Genomic DNA, 21,909 nt, shown 5'->3' with positions numbered 1-21,909 from the left:
CACGACTGGGGTTTGATTGTGAAATTCAAACATTTCATTTGGAGTGACAAAAATATATGTTATTTTTGCGGTTAAAAAAAAAGAAAAAACAACTTGTTGACATCCGCAACTGTAGCTTTCCTTCACCTTTCCTCAATACATTTTAAAGAAATACTGTCACTTTATATCTTTCCTATACAAATGTATACATTATTTTAATTCAAACTTTTCTCAACCCTGACACTAAACTAAATTTTTTAACATTTCTTTCCAAATCCCTTTACTCTTTAATCACTTTATTGTAATTTAATTTTAATGTAAATCTTCCGCTGTGTGGAAAAACTATAGAAATGCATTTTTCTTCCATTCTAAATTGTATTTCTCAAGTATCTGCTCTTTATTATTTTTTTATTTTTGTCTTGATCCTTTCCAGTTTTTTTTCAACCTCACATCAACTTTTAAACACCAGAAAGTCAATATCTTTTGAAATATATTGAATACATTTTCCTCAGACTACGTGGATATTTCCACCAATAAGACTTTCAATTATAAAAATAATATACATAAACTTATTGAATCGTGAATCGACTTCTTAAACGACGGCTTAGTTTTAATTTGTGAAATCTCCCTTTAAACTCAACATAAAAAAACCCTTTTTTTTCTGACATTGTGGCATTATTGTTATTAAGTTACTGTATTTCCTTAAAACTGTTTTCTTTCTTTCTCTTATCTACTTCTCCATTCTCAAGTTTTTCAGCTGAAGTACATAATGTCACCAGTTCCTTGCAGAAGTCCCTGGTTTGTTAAAATCAGATGATGACCTGATAAACCGACATTTTACTGCTCGAAAATCAACCTATTTGTGGTTCAAAGTGCTGATGGATTCACTAAAATCCTCCAGTAACACACACCTTTTCCTCAGTCGCAGTGAAATCAGACCAAACAAAAAACCAGTCGTGTGGAGGCCGACCTCCCTTCCTGCCTGGGTGGATGTCATGCGCAGTGGAGCGAAGAAGTCCCACCATGACTGAGCCGGTGAGGGACAGGTCGGGCGTCCCACACCTGTGGTGGTGGTGGTGGTGGGGGGGGGGGGACATGGCTGACTGGAATCTGAAAAGTGACGAGAGACTCCCGAGTGGAATGCTGGAAGGCACTGGTTAAGATGGCGTCTCTCTGCTCCGAGGGGCTTGGCCTGCATGTGTCAGGGTTGGCGGTGAGAGCGTGGGGGACTAGACCTGAGGTTGTCGTGGTGGGATGACCTGGAACGACCGACTAACTCCCGTCGTGTTTACAGCAGGTTGCAAACTACCAGCACAACTAACCGCTGCACTGTGCGTAGCTATAGATCAGCAGTGACCACACACTATAGGAAAGTGTCTCCGGACACTTGTTGATGTTTGGAATGTGTAGGAGCGTCTCAGATCCAAGGTTCTCCAACAGGCTTGGCGATTCTCAAAAACCTTCAAAGGGAGTCTCTTCTTCTGGAGTAAGAGATGCTCTGACCGACGGCTGGGCGCCCTAAAATTTGCCCCAAGCATGCGCCCATAGTTGAAGGGAAGAACCATGAATCAGCCTCCTGGTTTTTCCCCCTAAACATCCAGCAGAGTGATGGAGCTCTTTTGGTGTCAAGGTGACTCCAAATCTGAAGATCCACGTCACTAAACCGGCCCCTACACCAGTTGGAATATCGGAATGCCCTCGGTGAGACATGAACAAAAGCGCTCCTTCTGGCCGCTCCCCTCCATCACGAGGGTCCGGTTACAGTGGGGGCGACAGGACCTCTCCCGCAGCAGCTTCAGGGACACTGTTGATGTAATGAATCAATCTGATCAGGCTGCGGCTCCCTCTAACTTACTTAAAGCCGTCGAGCTAAGTGCCAGGACGACGTGACGGGGCCGAGTGCCAACCTCTGAAACCACGGCCAATTTCTTATTCCAAAGACGCAAAAATCAATTGAAGGAGGATGTCACAGATAAAATCGCCGTTCCGCCTCCTGACCGCATTCGACCGCCGTGTCTAACAGGTTCTATAAATACCAGCAGACCACTCCCGCGCCGCGCTAACAAGGGGTCGTGTTACATTTGTGCTCACATTGACGTCACCGTCGCCGTCACAGTGCTTATGTAAAGTGGGTTTATTTCCAGCGCCAGCTATTTTCAGTCCAGTGGACGGTCGAATGAAGAGCCAGCACGGGAACAGAGTCATCATTGAGGACACACGACAAACACCAGGTAAGCTGCCAGTCCTCTGGTTCGGTCTCCGGAGTGAAAGGTGCGGTCTGCCACAACCCAAGGCCCAGTCTGCATGTACGCCAGGAATCAGCTGAGGCGACATCGTCGTCAGAAGAAAGACTTCTTACCAATAAAAGATGCTCTGGGTCTCCTTGAACGTCCTTCCTATGTTGGTGCTGCCATGCTTTTGATAGCCCTGACCTTCTCTAGGGTATGTTTCAAAAGGGTTTCCCCCAGCTCTTTAGCAGCCGAGGGTTTTCGGCAGTTTTGCTCGATCGCAATGACATTTGTTAAGGTGGACTATTCAGGACGTACAGCGTGGTGCTGTGCCATCTGCGTCATTTGTTTGCACATAGGTCTGGGTTTGCAAGTTTGAGATGATAACACAGCATGTAAGGGGGGTTCCTGGGGAGGACCCGGTTTTAACTCAAAGAACACAACCCTCAGAGGTTTAAGAAGCTCAGATGCCAACGACAATCAAATAAAAGCAGGAACTTGGTGGGTGGCAAAGACAGTTGGCTACAACTGGACTTACCATTTTGAATCTCAAATGAATTGCAAAGATGAAAAGATCTGAAATTTCTGTTGAAGGACAAACCCTTCCGTTTATAATACAGAATATCTTGCACCTTCTTCCTGGACGCCTTAAAAAAGCTCGGATTCAAGGCTTCTGGATTTGAACCCCTCCTTGATTTCACGCTGTGCAGCAAGCTCCGGCAGGAAACGCGGTGAGTCCGGCCGTCTTTGTTTCAGCTTTTCAGATTTGCCATCGTATAGGGAAAAGTACTTCTGAATCTTGTGCAAACGTGATTACGCCGTGTACATGCGGACTGGCACTTAATCTGGACCAGGTTCCAAAACAAGGCTGTAAATCTCCCACTCCCAGCTCCGTCACCTAAATCCCAGCGACCACAGCCTTCAGAGTGATGGGGGATGAATACCCTGTCAAAAGCGCTGGGTGAGAGGATGTAAATACTGTACTGATGTTCCAGGTATCGATTTGGACTCTGACCCGTCCTATCATGGCCGATGGCAGGCTTCCAAAGGAACGGTGCTCTTCCTGTGAGTCAGAGAGGATGAGCAGGTGGGTAGAGAGATATAGCGGAGTGGGTGGAGGAGACACTGAGGACGTCAGACATGATGAGGCGCAGCCTCCATGAGCCACAGAGAGTGGATGCGGGTGACGCAGGTACTCGGAGTAGTAGTGCCTTTCAGGAACAGGTCCTTCATGTGCCTCGACCGGTCGTTACTTTAATCTCACATTCAGAAGAATGCACACAGCAGTCTCACATAGCAGCACAGCCAGATCTCAGACTCACACACACACACACACACACACACACGTACGAGGAACGACCCGGCTTCAGGAACAGTGCGCACGACAGTCCGAGAAAAGCTCCAGAACATTCAGATGACTTCAGATGAGTGTTGCAGAATCCTTGGGTGGGGGGTGGTTCAGAAACATAACATTACTAACATATATGAATAACAACGCTTCCAAAGCTCATCCAAGTCTTCAGTCCTCTTTCTGCTTTCAGGTACGTATACTTTCACCATTGGTCCTTTCAAGTCTGTTCCAGTCTTTCCTTCTGGTACGCGACCATCCAGTGTTTAGTGCTTCTAAGAAAAATAGCAGGTCCTTCACAAGAGTCTGCGTCTCTATTTCTTAAATGGAGCTAATCTACTAAAATTCTGCCAGAAAGGAGCCTGGCCTCTTTTGGATTGATTGAATTCAAAAACTTCTCCTTGTGCCATGTCCTCCGTGACCTCATACTGGCCCGCGCTGAGGGGGTCCTGTGGGGGCGGGTATGAGGGGGGCGTGCACCTGTTTACACCTGGGAAAGCAGGTGCAGAAGAGCCAGCAGAGGAGAAAAAGCAATGCAGGAGGGAGAGAGAGAGAGACAGCAGGCAGCAGAAAGGAGACAAGTCAGTTTGGGGCCGAAAAACATGTCAAACAACACAACATCGACACATGCGTCCACACAAACAAGCATGTAAACAAACTGAGGGTAGGGCTGCACAATATATCGCCAGGTAGATATAAACGTGGCCGCTGTCATGTAGCATTTGCGCAAACACAACATGCTTGTGCTGCTCATCCTAGCTGGAGTTCATTGATTTGAGGTTAGGTGGCAACCTTGCTAAATCTCTGATGCTAATGCTAACATTCATCCACTCCCCTCAGGGTTCACCGTGGCAAGTCGTCGACCATGACCTGTCCTTTCTCGACCAACCTATTGCCTGAACGTCTTCCTCTCCTCACCACGTGTCCAAACCTTCTCCCTCACTTTGTCGACAACCTGTTCTTGTCCCTTCTCATTTCTCGCTCGTCTCAGACTCCGCCTCCTGAGTATGTCGAACTACACGTTCTGGCAGTGACTTCCCTTCCCTCACATGACAAGATGAGATCGCCTGTTCCACCCTGCCTGCACGCTCTCCTTCACCTCTCTTGATCTCTGTCCTTCACTCTGAATGTTCAACCCTAACCAAACCCTCCCATTCGTACATGTGTATTCTGTCATGCCTCACTACAAACCACATCATCAGAAAACATCATCATCCACAGGGACGCCTTCATAACCTCACCCATTAATAATAAAAGCAAAGAATAGAACACTTTTCAACAGATTCGCAGTTGCAGCTAACAATGCTCCTGATTAAAGTGCTAGCGTGTTTTTAAGCAAACACCAGTCAGGTAGATTTCAGTGCATACAAAGTACCAACGAGTTTAGTGTCGACTAGAAACTACAGTAGATGAAGCCACTGTCGTAGATAAATCAAATGAGAGAATGGAACATCTCGGACGAGCCTTAACTCACACACGCTCCCGATATTGCGCAGTCCTACTTGTAACCATTCCTGCGTACTGAACCTGAGGTATGGCACGTGTGATCATGTGATGATGGCTGAAGTTGTCAGGGGGTGGAGTTCGGCTGCTGCGACGGCACAGAGAAACTAAAGATGCTATTCAATCAAACCTTGTCGCAGACAAACAAGAGAACCGATCACGTCGGCCGCGATGATGAATCCAGACATTTGGACAAACAGACATTGTTCTTCCGTGTTTGCTGACAGTGTGTTTGTTTGAATAGCACAGTTGACACTTGAGAACAGAAGAGCGGCCAAAAATAGAGACGACAAAAAAGCTGTTAATATGCGTTCAGCTACAGTCTACGATGTCATTTAACTACAAGCATCACAACTACGGTCGTTATAGATTTGGAGATGGAGGAGTCAAAAGTTGCCATGGCATCTTGGATGAGGAACAGTGTTTGTCAAACACTGTTCGAGGAGTCGAATCCATGTGTGTCAGTGGAACCTGTTTGTGTCTTGAGGAGTGGAGATGATGCGTGTCAACAGATTGGACAGTGACTGCATGCTCCAATGCCGGCCGGCGTGAATCACAACACCTCCCAATGCTGCTGAGCAGTTGCCATGGCATCTTATTGTGCTAGCTCGGAGGAGAACTCCAGTGCATATACCTTAATCATTTTCAAACCATGTCCATACAACATGGCCCTCTTTCTCAAGATGAAATCTATAAATGAATCTGAAATTCAAGAGAGTACTTCACCTTGTGCCAGCCATGTACACACACAGCACTTAGAAACACACATTTACGCCTGACAGCGGTCCGATCGCCAGGGAGAACAATCCAGCACTGTCATTGGTTAATTCACACAGATTAACGGATGCTCATGCTTAATAGTGACACAATAGCAACACCCGGAATGATGAATGCACAAACAGATATTCTTCACACTTCCAAAGACGACACTAGCGCTAACGTCACATGGCCCGAACGCATGATGAGTTTGGCTTCGGAAAATCTACCTCTTAAAGACGGCTTTTATTGAGCTACTTTGTTATTCGCTCGGTGAATGGAATTGTGTTGGAAAGGTCAATGAAACAAAAGCCTGAGCAACGTGGACCACCTCAAAGGATAATATTGGAATAACGAAATCAAAATACCGCATTGCACTATAACGATCAAAATTGATACCAAAGTTGTACAATTTTCGGAGAGAACAATATGAGATTAAAACCATAAATAAAAGACTAATCGGGTTACATTCACCTGTTTTACCAACAGCAAAAATACACATTAATGGAAACAGTAGAAATTTGGTAAAAGGCCAACAATTTGCAAAAAAGTTTTTTACGCTTGGAGGAGACGGTTTTGTCTTGCTATCGATAGAAGGAAATCCAGACTTTTTGCTATGGCAACAGGTTTTCCTGGACCCGGATACCACGTATACGTTGTGGCGTTGCTTCAGAACACAAACTGTGAAATGGAAATCAGGAATCCATTCGTGATCAGTTGTTGACTGTCTGCCGAGTGGGTAGTTTGTTTTGTGGCTGGGACATGCTTTCTGATGATGTCATCTCGTGGCGCACTCTAATCTCAATAATGGAAGGATGACAACAAATCAAAACGGGCATGAACTCGCATTATGTCTTGCATATTTTCACTAAATAAACGTTGAAATATTCAGATGGAAACCTGACTACTGTGGAAATGTAATTCATGACATGCTGGATAAAAAAAAGAAGAGAAAGAAACAAAATTAAACTAAATGAAGTGTTAAATAGCTGCCAATGAATTTGAGTTATTTATGAAACCAATTGTATAAAAATTATTGAAATAATCGTAATAATAACATAATTAAAAAGACTAAAACGTAAGTTTGAGAACATTTTTGTGCATGAAAGAAAATAGTGGATGAGAGAAAAAATAATATTCATAAGAGAAAAATCACGGTTGGTAAATAAATAAATGTACCTTTTGGAAGCAGAAGTTACTTGTGATTAGATTAGATTTAGGTGCTACAAAAAAAAGAGATAAAACCAAACCAGTAGAATAAGGAAAATCCTATAGCGATGTTGGCAGTTAGAAATCTATTGATGTATTTAAACGCGACAAGAACAGGCGCTGCAATTATAGAAAGGGTCTCTGTTGCTAAATATACTTTCTATTGTTTCCTCCTTCCTGTGATTCTCCACCAGCGGCTCTTTTGTCAGACTCACAGTTAGCCTCGCGGCGGTCTTAGCCAAATGTTGGCGCGTTCTATGATAAAGATGAGGACGTTTGTTCAGGCTTTTTTCTCATGAAATCTTAACGGTATCCCGAGGTGGCCCCTGATGGGAGAAGCACGAGCCAGGTAGCGCAGCTCAGTAGACTGAGGAGTGAAAATAGGTGAGGTGTTAAATGGGTTTTTGGCAGGCGTGACACTGGAGCCACATGTCCAGAACGCTGGTGTCGTCCGTTCACTTCACAGCTCATGCAAACAGCCCTCTGTCTTTTCATTGATGCTTAACAGCTGCTTGGCTACACAGATCTGGTGCTTCCAGCCTACGAGCAGACGAACAGGAACAGTAAAGCCAAAAGGAAATACTGCACTGATATCGTGGTTCAAAGAAACATAAAGCGACAGTGCACAGACTCGTTAATAAACAAGGTGTGTGCGCGTGATTGTCAAAAGAAAAGAAAAACAGTGGCTCAAAGGAAGAGTAAACAGCGATGAGAAGACAGAGCAGACCAGCAAAGAAAAGAAAAAAGGGAAATCACCTGATATCGTCTTGTTGCCTCACCTTTCTGTTTAGTCACCTTTCTCACCGTCATGGCCGCCTGCCGCTTCTGGTACTCGGAGATCTCGAAACCTGCACACAGACAGGGATTCCCGGGACGCTTACAACTCTTACACATGAGGCTAAATGCACAAATCTTTATTTAATTTTGTACACCGAACCTTAATGTGAAAGCTGTTATAAAGCCATCAAGCGAAATGGCGTCTGCAAAACAAGAGGAATCTTGAATACACATGGCCTTCAGCCCCCTCCTGAGGGTGAAGCATTAGCAGCTGTATTTGAACGACGGTAATGCTGGAACGTTGATGTGGCCTTTCCTTGAAGGCTCCGATCCGCTGACTGATTATGAATTGATGGCTCACTTACTCAAAGCCGCCAGGGCACAAACCTCTTTCTTAATTTGGGAATATTCACAGAGGACATGTGAGCGTTATATAACTGTCAAGTTCAAAATAGTCAGTGTAAAGCATCATTCAGCAGATGGAATCCACAAGTAAACACTACGAAGAATACACAGCAAAACCTCAGTTTGTGTCACCCACTCGTTGTGAATGGAAGCGATGTTTCCAAACAGGGCGGCGCGGCGTGTGTGACTAACCGATTTTCTCGTCCTCCTGCACCATCTTCCTCTCCTCCTGAAAAGCCCTGAGCCAGCGGATCTTCTCTTCCGGCTTCTTGGCCAAGAAAATGTGAATTTCCTCGCTGTCTTTGTTGCACAGTTTGAAGGCGTTCTTCACGCTCACGTTGAAGTCATCGTCACGGCCATCGATAGCGTCCCGCACCTCGTAGCGGTCCATGTCGATGCGGCCCTTATAGTACAGGATGTCCCGGCGAATCAGATCCTGGTGAGGGAGAGACGGAATGTTTCATTTTGTGTGAGTGATCCTGAGAGGTGTTGACAAGCCACAATCCCTTGATATCCCGAGACTGGTTCTTATGCAAGCCTTTCCATCTGCTGCCTGGACCTCCTAACACCCTGCTTTGCACATTTCAGTATGCCAACATTTCTCAGCCGATCTGCTCTTCGCTACTAATTTATCATTGGCAGCGACAATTTATATCCACAACAACAATTTTCAAGACCACGGCACATTGAGACGAGACTTCTTTTTTACATAGCTGCGACAATCACATCATAAGTCAAAACCCTGCCGTAAAAATACACGTCTGACATGGACTGCTTTGCAAACAAGCAGAGGCCGACGTGTTTCGAATATCTGATTTGGACCAGACAGAAGAAAAGCTTGCAGTAATTAAAGATGCAGATCTAAAATATGCGTTTTTCACTGATGAAGAGCAGAATCCAACTTTGTTAATCAGCACATCAGAACTTTGTTCAAGTCCGGAGTTTGTCTGAGACATCAGTTTTACAGCCACTAAAAACTTAAGGCTCCCACTTAAACAATGGGAGGAAACCGGAGCGCCAAGAGGAGACTCTTCGAACGTGCCTTCTCACGTTAACAGTTGAGACCACCAAAGCAAGACTGAGTCAAGACCAAAACTGAGCCACACCAAAGGCCACTAGGCGGCACTTGTTGCTCCCTCTGCCTCTCAAGTCCGGTTCCAAAAGTAGGTCAATTTGCTGGGTGGGTCAAAATCTAGCAGAAAGTCAACATGGCAGCTCCTTATCTACAGTGGAAATATAAGAAAAACAAAAACGATTTGGGTGCCGTTGTCTCCATCAGCTCCTTCAGAGGCGTCGCTAGAGTTCAGGCTATTTAACTTCAGCATTTGATGTGACATAGCCGGTCCGATATTTCTTGCTTGTGACGCGGAGAAGCCACCACCGTGTGACTAGTGATGGCTAGATGAGGGATCAAGAAGCAGTACCGCAGGGTTGATCAAACAGTGTCCTATAAATGATGTGAGGTTTCATTGAGCTACTGAGACCAGTGTTGTGGGAGGAAACCAGAGTGCTCGGAGGAAACCCTCGCTTGCACTGGAACTCACAACTGTCATCACTAACCTCATACTTTTAAAAACTGTGAAAACACCATCCTAACAACCCATCAGGTGTGTCACGGTGCTGTAACCCTCAGTACGTGTCTTAATGCTTGTCATGAAGACGCCTTTGCTTAACAAGGTGATGGACGTCTCTCCAAAGTTCAAGGTGAATTACTGCTCCAGTCCAGTACATTCGCCATAAATAACCTCATCCGACGTAACATTCATTACCTTCATGTTCACCTCAACTAATCTTAGTGCACTGGCTGCCTCAAGAGCAAATAACATCCCGTCTCACTGCGAGGTCACGCGGGTCGCGAAGAATAGAATCTGGTCTAATGAGCGGGAGGAGATAACGCAGCATCCTGATAAGAAACAGGGAAGGGGGGAGAGGATGCTACGTGGAGCGCCCCCAGGCCTGCCAGCACATACGCGGGGACGCAGGGAGAAATACCCGAAATGAAGCATGAAGGTTTGATCAGAGGCAGCGTAAAGAAAGCCGATAACAACTGATGAGAAAGAAGATATTGAATGTCTGTTTCTTTTGCCTGCCGGGTTGTTGTCTCTGCGCATGATGGTGTCGATGTGTCTGTCTGCATTTGCGTCCGTGTCTGGGCGAGCATGTATTGTTGGGTCCGGCCGAGCGTGAACATCCATCTGACAGGAGAGCTCAGCAGTGCCGCATTAAAGCCCAAAGTACCACAGCTCCATTTTGTGAAAGGTGCTGAGCGTTTCAGTCTCATCGTGTATCTCCCACAGTATTATGTAACACGTTTGCAGCTCCTGAGAGAGATTTCTGAGAGAGCGTCTTCAGGCATCGCTGTCAAAAGCCAGTGATACACAACTTTCCACTGTACAGATGAAGAGTACATTTTGTTTCATCAGCGTGTTTTGATCGGCAAACAAAAGGGAAGACAAGCGTCAACAAGGAGCTGGGATACCTTCTTACAGAGGACCAGCTGGTGATCAAAGAGGAAGAAGACTCGCTGCTGGCTGCGGCCGTACGGCTGATAAATCCACGACAACTCCCCGGTGTAGATCAGCTCTGAGCTTCGGTCCAAGATGTCATCCCCCTACAGACACATGCAAACACACGGTCAGCCAAACGGTGTTCCCTCTGCTTCCATGTTGACCAACATCCATCCAAGCTACAGATGAAGCAAAGAGGCCCAGGATTTCATCAGAAATTCAATCTATTCAATTGGAACGATCATGTGGTTTACGACAAGGTTCATCCTCATTGGAGGGCCCTTGACCTCTGACCCTGGCAGCCTGGTTAGCTTTGCTAATGTGGCACCCCAGGGAAATGAACCCTTGATATGATAAAGAACACATGAAGCTACGATAGGAAAGGCGTGCCAAAGGGTCGTTCCATCTTCAAAACATAATTCAATAAAACATAATTTGGGAACAGTACCGCCACCAAAGACGTAATGGCCGCATAAAACTGTGTGTTAGCAAAAGCTCTTGAAAAGGGAACTTTCAGGAAATTTTGATGGTGGGATGAAAATGTTGTTGGTGGTGTATTCGTGTGTTTTTTGAAGATCACAATGACAGTTGTTTCAACACATGTTTCAACATGAAACATATGGTCAAAAAACGTCCACTTCTTATGAGCCAACACTAATTCAATTCTAAATATAACTTTAAGATCTTTTAGGTGTAACTTCACAATTTGCTTTTTTCCTTTATTTTCACCGATTCATTTTATGATTATTTGATCAACTGAAATAAATACAATAATAACAAAATAAAATAATAATAAGCGTATTTTGTAATAATGTGCCTTGCTCAATTACACAGGTATTTTTTGGTACAATTTAAAAAATAAAACATATGAATAATTTATAATGGGAATGTCAAAATGAAAAGTATAAAATACTAAATTATATACTTGCATAAATGTGTGATCACACATTGTATTTGTAGAAATCATTTTTGTCATTTACATTTCCCTCATATCGGACCTCTTCTCATGAATGTCTTCAGCCTTTAGGATTGACAACGCCACATAAGTATTTGATGAGGACCCCTCGGAATTGTAACAGCCTGGTGTCAAAGACAGCTGACTTAGCTTTCCTCCAGCTCAGGTTCATCTTTCCCAGGCGTTTGTGACTTTATAGTCAACAAACATGACACATGACAAACATTGGAACAAAGCACACAGGAGGAAATGTTGTCCGTGAGTGTGAAAAAATGTGGTTTGTCTGGAACAGGGACTTTCAACTGTCATGTTTTGACCATATAATGCAAATGTTTCTTAAATGTACTCAATAAAACACAGAACTGACAATACTAGAGCCAACACAAGGACAACCTTTAGTAAACAAGTGTGACGCCAAGAAACATTTGGAAAGTGTTTCATGTTTGCTAAACATTCTTACTCCACTCCACTTTATCTTCACCTCATATATGGATGATCCATTTCTTTTCATACACTGAAATTAACAGAATTATATTTGAAGCTCCTTAAAAAGAAATGAGCACATGAGCAAGACACTATATTACATTTCTTCATATGTATTGTTTATATCATATGTCCATGATATTTTGAGAAAAAACATCATGGACATTTTCAAGCAATTATTCCCAACAGTCTCGGTGTGTAATGTGGACCTATTGGGAAAGCGGTTGCAACAATGTTTTCATTTAGTGACGGGTCAATGCGATTTCATGACACTGTATTGAACCGTTGATGAGGTTTCATGAAACAGTGTCCTGATTTTCAGAGGCCACCAGATGGCACCACCTGATAAACCGATTCAGTGAAACCTCACATCTAAACCAAGAGCACCATCTTTCAGGACACTGTTTCATCAAGCCTGCAGTCCTGGTTCATGAAGCCTCATCGACCCATCACTTTCTGCATTTTTCTTTTTTTTATAAACAGAAAGTAGGTAGATGAAATGAGTGACTGAGCTTCATTCATTATCTGGTAGAGTGGCAACAACAAAAGACACAGCTCACCTCCCAGTCCAGAACGGAAGCTTGCCACTGGGCGATCTTGTCGATGTTTTCCAACCTCCGCTTCCTCTCGTTGATTTGCTGGGTTACGTTTCGCATGACCGCCAGGGCTGCTGCCACGTATCGATAGTCGCTGCATCAACACAGTTCACACATAATGACTCCGGAGGTATTAAAAGTGTAAAGTTATTGCTCTGGGTGCTCTTAATAAAAGTCATGGCGAAGCCTATTAAGAATTTGGAGTTATAAACCCAAGACAGAGCAGTAAGTCTGCTGGAGCGCTGTCAAAATAACAGGCCCGCATTTCATTCTGATCAGCCACTTTTTTTCTCCATGGCTAACCCGGTGTCAGTGCAAACTGAGCAGGATTTATTTCTTTGGCTTAGATGTGCTATGGATCCAATCCTCCCGTTAGAAGATAATGTATGTGTGCGTGTCAGTGAGCCTCAGACAGAGAGTGCAGGAAGGAGAAAGACAGAGGATGCCTATATCTGGCAGATCCTCAGTGGCTGGGAAGAGTCGAACACTGCGATCTGGCAGTGTTTGCTGGAAAGACTGGCACATGTCTCTCTCTGGCTGAGGCGTGCGCTTTGTGAATGACCTGAAGCTGGCTGAGCCACACTGAATCACTTACACCATGTTTCCTCGGGCTTACACGCATGCTTTTGTACATCTGGACGCTCCGGCATGCAGCTGTTCACCAGAGTTCTTCAGCAAATATTTACATTGAGCGGTGGGTTTCTGTGAAACTCAGGACTACCTGCAAATGAGGCAACACACAAGTGTGTGCTTCAACAACCACACTCCCAGGGAGGGAGCTCAGATTCAAATGCTCTTCACCCTAACTAGGAGCTACGAAGGTTCACTGGGGTACACCCAACCGCTTCAGTGCATGGAGAAGAAGGGATCCCGGTCATAAAAGGTATGGAGTACTCTAGTCCCATGCCAATGCCTGAAAAGACAGACTGGTTTCCAATTAGGACACCGGTCCTAGTCCTCATTGGGTTCAGACTTTTATGGATGTTAGTTCTTTCAGCCAGACCTTTGGTTTAGCCTCAGGATCTCATTCTGCTTTTGGCAGAAGATGATGGCTGGCTCGCTCCAGAAGACAACTTAAACCACCGGATAGTTCACTGCTAGAGATTACGGACCAGCGACTCCTGGTCAGAGAACATGGTATGGCGATCCTAACCCACTTGGAGAGGTTAGGGGCCATTCACAAGTGAAGGAATGATGCATTGTGAGATGGGTTGATTCTAGCTCTACTTCGGGGTGGGGGTGTTTCAACTGTCGATTTGTAGTCAAAAGTAAGAGGTAATAACAACGTAAGCTTATTGTTGGTCCACGCTCACGGGTCTAAACCATCGTCTCATCGGATGATTAAGCACGAGGAGCGTGCAGTACGTATGTGGACTGTGCCAACCCACCGCAGAAACACTGGTGGTTAGTTTGATGCAGACTCTTTGACAAATATTAATGTGTGAATAAATGCCCAGAATTTCACAGTCTGTTGGAACCAAAATACCCATGTGAAGTCTGCTGACGTCACATGCTAGAGACAGGGATTGGCCAGCTCCTCTACTTACACTGTCGGAGTTTTAGCTTCCGAAACCCAGCAGTGGCGTCATTAAATCAGTATATTAATATTTGTTGTTCAAACAACGCACTTATTAGCATTTGCACAAACTCAGTCATCATTTCATTGGCATGTGCGTGTTTGGCGCTCATCTCCTGTCGAAGGTTCTGTGCAGCTATTTTCTATACAATCCACCTCCTGTCCAACATGCCTCCACTGCAGAATCGCTGACGTACCACCATGAAAAACAAGGTACAGTTTGCAAATTGACCATATCATCCACGTCTTTGACTGGTTGAGGGTGACATGCTCCCAAGCTTTTGATGCTCCTCATCACAGTGCCGTTGCAGTTGACCTGTGGGTTGCAGGTCACTTAGGCGTGTTGATTTAGTGCGTGCTACACACTTTATGTTTTCAGACGGCAAAAGTATCAACAAATGAAGCCAATTGCTTGGTGACTAATGTATATTACAGTCCACAAAGTCAACATGTTCCAATGAAAGTGGCCTGCTTCCAGAAGCACTGCGACTCTAATGAACTTGCTGCCACCCTGTCACACCAGGAGGATTCAGATCAGAACCTACCGCAGCAGTACTCTCCAGTTCAGTTACACGAGGATTTCAACAGTCAGAGCTAAGCAACAAGCTAATCTAATAACGGTTTCAAGGTGAGACTTCAGCTACTCCTGAGATATTTACCAATGACAGATCCAGTGGAAGCTAACATTTTGAGTGACATTGTCTCCACCTTAACCATTCAAAAAGAAGAAAGGGCTTATTCTCCCATAAAAATCCACCTTCATGTGAGTGGATAATGAATGGCGATGTACTTGAGGATTCTATGAAAAGAACCGATTTGTAAAGATGTAAAGAAAATGCACAGCTCCAAAATACAAACACAAAAACACCTCAATTAAAAGGGGACAAACCACAACTGGATTTTTCAGCCAAACGGCTTCTGTTCTACGTCACACATGACTAAGCTCATGACCAGCAGACTCATAAAGCATGGCAACAATGAAGCAACTGAAGGTCCGTCTGCAGTTACCTGTGCTCCTGTGCAGTGTATTTGAGAAGCTCGGCCAGCTGAAGAGGATATTTGCAGATTTTCTGGACAGGTGTGAGCAAGAAGCCGTCTATGGCAATATCAATCATTTGCTGGAGAAGTCGACACGCCTCAAAGAAGTGCTGGTATCTGCCGTCCCGCATCAGCTTGCTTAGCTCCATGCAGGCGTCCAAATGGTTGTTACAGTATTCTGAGTAAATCCAGAACCCATCTTGCTGTTGGACAAATGGAGAGGTCAGCCGTGGTCCTCTGTAGATTGAATGCATGTAATGGAAATCCAACTTACATGTTCTAAAAAGCAGGGTCCTATCTCAGAGAGGTGGGGTTCCTCTGTGTTGTACTGTTTCTCCAGGTCTCTGACGAAGCCCATCTGAAAGCGGTAAATGTCCTCAATGTTCCCAAAGATGACTTTGAGCTGGTCGTCGTTGAACATGTCCACGCGTTTCCTGCACTGGCGCAGGTATCCCTGCAACCAAAGCCAGTTACGATGCTTCTTCATTGAATTGAATTCAATTGTTCGTCTAAACAAGCGTATTTTTCAAATATTTTGCATTTGTCATCTAAACATATCAAACGATTAGACAAAGCTTCCAGCAAAGTTTCTAGATTCTTTGTCAAGATTCCCACTACAACTGAAGGGTGCATCATCTCCAGCCCCTCAGCTATATGGAAGGCTGGCTACTCTAAGCTACTTGCTCGCTCGTCATAAGTGGGCCGGGCTGTTTAGTTTTACTTTCATCCGGCTCTTGGCCACTGTCTTTTATGCATGCCCCCCACTTGAGCTGCCAAGACCACCTAATTTGGAATTAATCTGGCTGAAAATGCCAGCACTAACTGTAGCTTGACGGGAGAACATAAGGCGTTATCGAAACACTCCAATTTGTCGGTCAATTACCACGTTACGTGAGTTAAATAACAAACTTCACAGAGATGTATGAAGGGACTTGTGGACTCTGTGACATTGTCTCAAGTTCTTCTGGCTTTTTACCAAACTGCATCAGAAATACTGATGCTGCCAAAGTTATTGGTGTTTCTGACTGAGGATTGTTTTAAGAATCATCCAAACTCTCAACTTCCCACTGTCAGAAATAAAATGGAAAAACTTCGGCAGACACACCCGGATTCAGCAAACTACTATGAATATATCAAGCAAACATCAGCCAAAACAGTTGTTAGACAACAATATTGAAGAATTATCAAGCGGGAACGTGGGAGTGTTAAGACGTTGCACCAGACACTGGAGTTAGAATCTAGCACCTCTTCTTCTCGTTTGTTTACCTTTACCTGATGTCTCTGGGCATTAAAGCGTCCAGAGAACATTTTTGTTTGCGCAGCTGTTTTCTCTTACCTCGCAGATGTCCTTGAGGTGTTTAATGTAGTGTCTCTCTGTGCTCATGATCTCATTGATGACGTTGGCTCTCATCTGGTCGCGGTTCTGGAGGGGCGATCCCAGGCACAAGCAGTCGTTGGTCGGATCCAGGTGGCCGTTCTGCACCTCGCTGGTCCCCTCCACCGGCTCGGCGCCCCCGTCTTCCTGATTCACCCACAACTGAGGACAAAAACAGTCACACAAATACACACACGCGTGCTTGGATAAGAAATTCAGCATTGAAAAATCACATTCACACTCCGGGGTACTTCCAGGAATGCCCAGAGAATGTGCACGACGTCACACAGTGAGTGACTCAAAATGACCTCCTCTGAACACGTACATGCATGAACTTTGTGAATCTTTTCTTTCAGAATCCCCCCCCCCCACACACACACACACAGACTTGCTCACTAACAGGGGCCAGTGAGAGTGGTTTCAGACGCCCGGAAGCGAACACCTGATGACACACAGTTAGCCAAGAGAACACCAAAGAACCGACGGGTAGAATGCCAAACACAGGATGAGTAATGTATCGCCACACACAAGCAGAGTGACGGGTGGTGGAGCACTGACTGCAGACGAGAATCAACAGCGCAGCCTTAAGACTGAGAAGAGTCAACAGTAAATAGAGTAGTAAACAAACGAGTGTGTGTCGTCTATTGTTAACTTAAAAATGATCAAAGATAGACACAAAAGAGTCTAACATTTGTTCTGAGAAAAAGAGGTTTCCTTTACTTTTGACTCGTGGCGTCTGTCTTTTTATCAACCTGCTTAGGATGATGTGGCAACGACGTGGAAATGTTTGACAATGTCGGGGGTACGCGTGGGAAGACGGGAGCGGGTGGGCGGTCAGGCTGGATGGTGTGGATGAAGCTGGGAAACGCACCTTTGACGTGGTGTTTTGGAACCGTGGAGTTGCTATAGGGTTGATATAGAAAACCTGTTTTGTTTGGGGTTGAGGAGGGTGGGCTTCCACCTTAGAGAGAGAGAATGACACAACAGAGAGATACTGTACTTGTTTTTTTTTTAGCTCGACAGTCTGTCAGCCTGTCTGCCCTGCCCTCTCAGGAGTGAAGATGGAAGGGTAGGGAAGTGGGAATGGCCATGGCAAGGGTTAGGGCGGGGGGTCGTGGAATAACATTGACCACCGTAACATCCGGGTAATAAATAGACTTTCTGTCGTCGGACAAAAACTGCTCATTTGAAATGGCGAGTATCACAGGTTACACAGGTTATCGCTACGATAATCCCAGTCTTGCTGCCCAGTCCCAAAAGAGGCACCACCCAGGTTGAACAAATCAAAGTATGGGCCTCCTGCTGGGTACAGCTACGTCAGGTACCTTAAGGGAATTCAATCCCAATGCAGACTAAACCAAAAGCTTGTCCTGGCAGACATGTTTTCTATCCTTATTTTTGTCAATTCGGACCTGTGACTCGTAATGGTGACGGAACCTGCGGACCCATATTGTCCAGTGGTCCTGCCTCAGTGAGTTACAGACACCCTATGCTAAGATAAAATCCTGGGGAGATCCCTGACCTGTTTTTTTCTTTTACGATGGTATGGACATATTCCAAGACGACACTGCCAGGAGTCATCGGGCTCAAACTACAAAAGAGTGGGTATAGAGCAGGCATCACTTTCACTGATGGCATGCTGCCGTACAGGCCAGAGAGTTACTCCGTGAGAATCTTTGGGATGCGCTGGAGAAGGTGGGATTCTCCCGTCATCAGTCATAAATAAAGCCTAACGAAACGACACCACAGCAACTGTGTGCAGCAACTGAAGCCAGTATGACGTGTTTTCTTACTCTTTTGGTTGGTTGGTTTGGGTAATTCTTTTTGGCAGGCAGTATATTACACGGTCTTGCTAAGGCGATGTGATGTTGAACCATTCCAGTATCCAATATTAACTGTGCTAAAGTTTTCTTGTCACAATCTATAATCAAGAGGAAACACTGCTAAGATTCTCCTTCCTTAAGAAGAACATGACACAGAGACCTTACCGAAACTGAGTCAACATCAAACCAGACTGCTGTATTTCAGGGTTAAGCAGAATTACAGTCTATTTTGGTAAGTTTTAAAAAGGAACGTTCACTGTTGCATATCAGAAATTATGCCATGCAAAAGAGACACTTCAACCAAAATCACAACACACAGCTGTCACATGTCACCCAGGTTCAAAAGAGGTCTTTCAGACTATGTCACAGACCCCCCTCTACTAGCACCAGCAGTATTTTTTAATCAAATAACTTGAGTCAAAGGATTTTTCCACACAGCCAAAAACGAACAACTGACATTGACACAGACAAACAAACAGAGATATCTGTCAGCTGTCCAAATATAGTTTGCATGGCATTGTCCCTTTCATCCGTCCCCCGGTGGTCATTCAAAACCTTGACTGAGGTTTGAACTGAGACCTCCTTCTCAGACCACCCGAAGTGGGTTTGAGCCCATTGAGATGCAACGGAGGCTCCAACTGCTCACTGGCGAACACTTGGATCGTGGTGGTGAGACGAAGAGTTTAGCCCCATGGTTTGTTGAGGTCAGCTGCGTCTGATATTATAAAGTGAATCTGGTGCGGATCAAAGTGTGAACTGGGGGGTAGAGTTGGAGCTCTAAATGCCAACATCAGCATCTTTGCACGTCTCCGACGCTCTGATCTAGCACTTTTCCCTCTCCTGTGTCCTCCCAAATTAGTAGTATTATCAGGAGTTTGACTATTATTACAACATAATTAAAGACCCAGTGTGGAGCGGCCATGTTGGCAGTTTTAATTGTGCCCCCGCGCATATGTCTACCTCTGCCTTCTGTGCCTGTTTACCTGTGTGTCTGTGAGGTACTCACCCGCACAAAGCTGGCAGGGAACCATCCTTCCTCCTCGTCAATCTGGCCCCACCACCAGTCCTTGTTCGAGGCATCCAGCACCTTGATGACGTCACCGGCCTTAAATGCCAACTCCCGGTCCGCCATGGTCACATGGTCCCATACCGCCTCAGCGTTGACGATTGAACCTCCACTTATCAACTGGAAAGTTTGGAGCAGTAGAGGAACAATGTGAAAACTGCTGACACAAAAGGCGTGGACAGAAACAACATCACTGTAAATGATCGATCTGAAATATTGTTTTGTACCTCGGGAAGCCCTTTCATAGCTAAACTGTTGACATTCATGTTTACAGTTTGGGGAGACACAAAGAAGCACAGCACAACACTAATCCAACCAGACAAAAAAGACTGACCCATTAGTGGGAAACACAGTGTTTAGAAGCAAAGCACCAGTCTCCCCTACGAGGACAGTAATTGGCCCATTATGACATTAGAATAATGACATGTGTTAAGGTCATATAAATGCACAGGAGCAAACACGATCATCTCCTTCCCTTCAATCCGTCACTTCTGTGTGTTGTTTGATCGGCAGCACAGGCTTTGACAAGACAAGGAAGCATGACTCATCAAATATTGTCTGTTGCATCGTGGACATTATGTGACTGAAAATAAGTGCCTAAATTGTACACTTGCGTGCGCCGTCATGGGGGTCGAAACCTCGGCGCACTGTTTGAAGGTATTTTCTCAGAGCATGTGAAGAAAAGCTGCATGTTGTTCTCATTAGAGGACAACAGGAGGTAGACAATGTTCCTTAGCAGGACCTGATCTGACATCATCCATCTACCGAGCGGCACTGCAATCCATCAAACTGAGGACCCTCGCCTTGAGGGCAGTGTTATGTGCACCAACAAATGCTCGTACACACACACACACACACACACACACACACACTCTTTCTACCTGTGTGCGGCTGCTGCAAGCCCCAACTGCGTGTTCCAATTGTTCCCCCCAAAGCGGTGTTCAACAGTGCTCTCCACTCCAGGACTAACCATGCGTCCACTCCCCTGGGCTATGGGCAGCTAGTTCTAACCAACCCTGACAGCAGCTGCTTTGGCTCCAGGTAAAGAGTAATCACACACTGGGAGGCACGCCACAGAGGACATATGAAATTAAGCTATTTATTTTAAGAGTCAAAAGAGTTCAATCCATCTCCTCCTTTGGGCATTTCTCAACAAAACTCACAGCCGACAGTGCTCATACAGAGCTCACATGTACACACATATAACACAGTGATGCCACCTACACTGCAAAAAACCATCTTGTCAATATGAAATAAAAAAATAATTCTGTTCAAGTGACATCAGCCAGCCTTGCTGCAACCTCAATCACTAAAAAAGAAGAAGAAAATCCTAAAATAACTTGAATCAAGTCTAGAAATAAAGGAGCAAAAAGCCAGAAACGAGGCAGAAAATGAAGAATGAGATGAACGACTGTAAAACATTCAAGACATTTTGTTCTGATGCACACTAATACAGTGTTTACAAAAAGTGAAAAAGACACACTATTCCTAACTGAGAGCACAAAAGCAGATTCATCTGTGAACACTGATGAGTAACAGATACCACAATCTGATAGTTATCCATCTTATGTTCATGGAAAATAGACAGTAGTCTTGAGTTAGTCTTTAGTCTTTAGTAGATTAGTTAGATGAGGTCAAGATTTGGTCATTCGTGAGTGACTGCATCGCCAACATGAACACTTGGCGGGAAAAAAAACAAAACTAATAATAATAATAATAATAACAGAATGCAACTCACGTTTTTAAACTGACGCATGAAAAGGTTCATTGGATTAAAATGTCCTGAACATATGATTTTCTTTTTCATTGAACGGCACCTAGCATAAACAAACAGTACAAAGACGGAAGGTAAAATAGTTTAGATGTCCTTTACTTTGTCCCACACTGGTTAAAAATCAGATGAAAATAAAATGCCTGGAGAATAAAGTAAAATAGAAGCAAGTCGAATATGATTTGAAATTTAACATTGTTGCAGATCTATTGTGGCAAAACTCATGTACAAGTGGATGACATTAGTATGAAGACAAAAAGAAAACAACCACAAAGGCATAGTGATCGGACAATTGAGATGTAATTTGAGTCAAACAAAAAAGCAAGTCGGTGCACTGAAGTTTAAACAGGCAAGCAAAAGGGAGTCAAGGGAATAGTGATATCTGTTTTGAAATTTCATTTGACAACTGAAAAGACTTGGGACCTGCCTAATAGCCACGCGATCTAAAACAGCTCTATTCAACATTAACTTCAAAAGGCCTCGTTCTTATGATCAAAAAAGGTTCATTTTCAAC

General features: G+C 44.6%; 1 protein-coding gene across 9 annotated transcripts in view; it reads right to left on the bottom strand.

Annotated features, from left to right (window-relative positions):
- The window catches only part of LOC128766897 (rho guanine nucleotide exchange factor 9), a 51,284-nt gene that overhangs the window by 1,640 nt on the left and 27,735 nt on the right, over positions 1 to 21,909 (bottom strand). For 6 of the 9 annotated variants that reach the window (XM_053878439.1, XM_053878442.1, XM_053878445.1 and 3 more), the window contains 10 exons: positions 19,565 to 19,744; positions 17,607 to 17,696; positions 16,697 to 16,897; positions 15,635 to 15,814; positions 15,331 to 15,563; positions 12,711 to 12,840; positions 10,685 to 10,816; positions 8,398 to 8,641; positions 7,803 to 7,871; positions 1 to 4,045 (listed from right to left, as the gene is read on the bottom strand). The exon at positions 1 to 4,045 is cut by the window's left edge and continues 1,640 nt beyond it. In XM_053878439.1, coding sequence (XP_053734414.1) covers positions 3,870 to 4,045; positions 7,803 to 7,871; positions 8,398 to 8,641; positions 10,685 to 10,816; positions 12,711 to 12,840; positions 15,331 to 15,563; positions 15,635 to 15,814; positions 16,697 to 16,897; positions 17,607 to 17,696; positions 19,565 to 19,744 — 1,635 coding nt within the window. In that variant the 3' untranslated portion in view covers positions 1 to 3,869. Of the gene's footprint in view, positions 4,046 to 7,779; positions 7,872 to 8,397; positions 8,642 to 10,684; positions 10,817 to 12,710; positions 12,841 to 15,330; positions 15,564 to 15,634; positions 15,815 to 16,696; positions 16,898 to 17,606; positions 17,697 to 19,564; positions 19,745 to 21,909 lie in introns of all 9 variants that reach the window. The other 3 variants (XM_053878440.1, XM_053878447.1, XM_053878441.1) reach the window with 2 other exon arrangements.

This window comes from Synchiropus splendidus, chromosome 11, assembly GCF_027744825.2.
Source record: "Synchiropus splendidus isolate RoL2022-P1 chromosome 11, RoL_Sspl_1.0, whole genome shotgun sequence".
Taxonomy (NCBI): domain Eukaryota; kingdom Metazoa; phylum Chordata; class Actinopteri; order Syngnathiformes; family Callionymidae; genus Synchiropus; species Synchiropus splendidus.
Note: the sequence above shows the minus strand (reverse complement) of the source record. Positions and strands in the feature narration are given on the sequence as shown.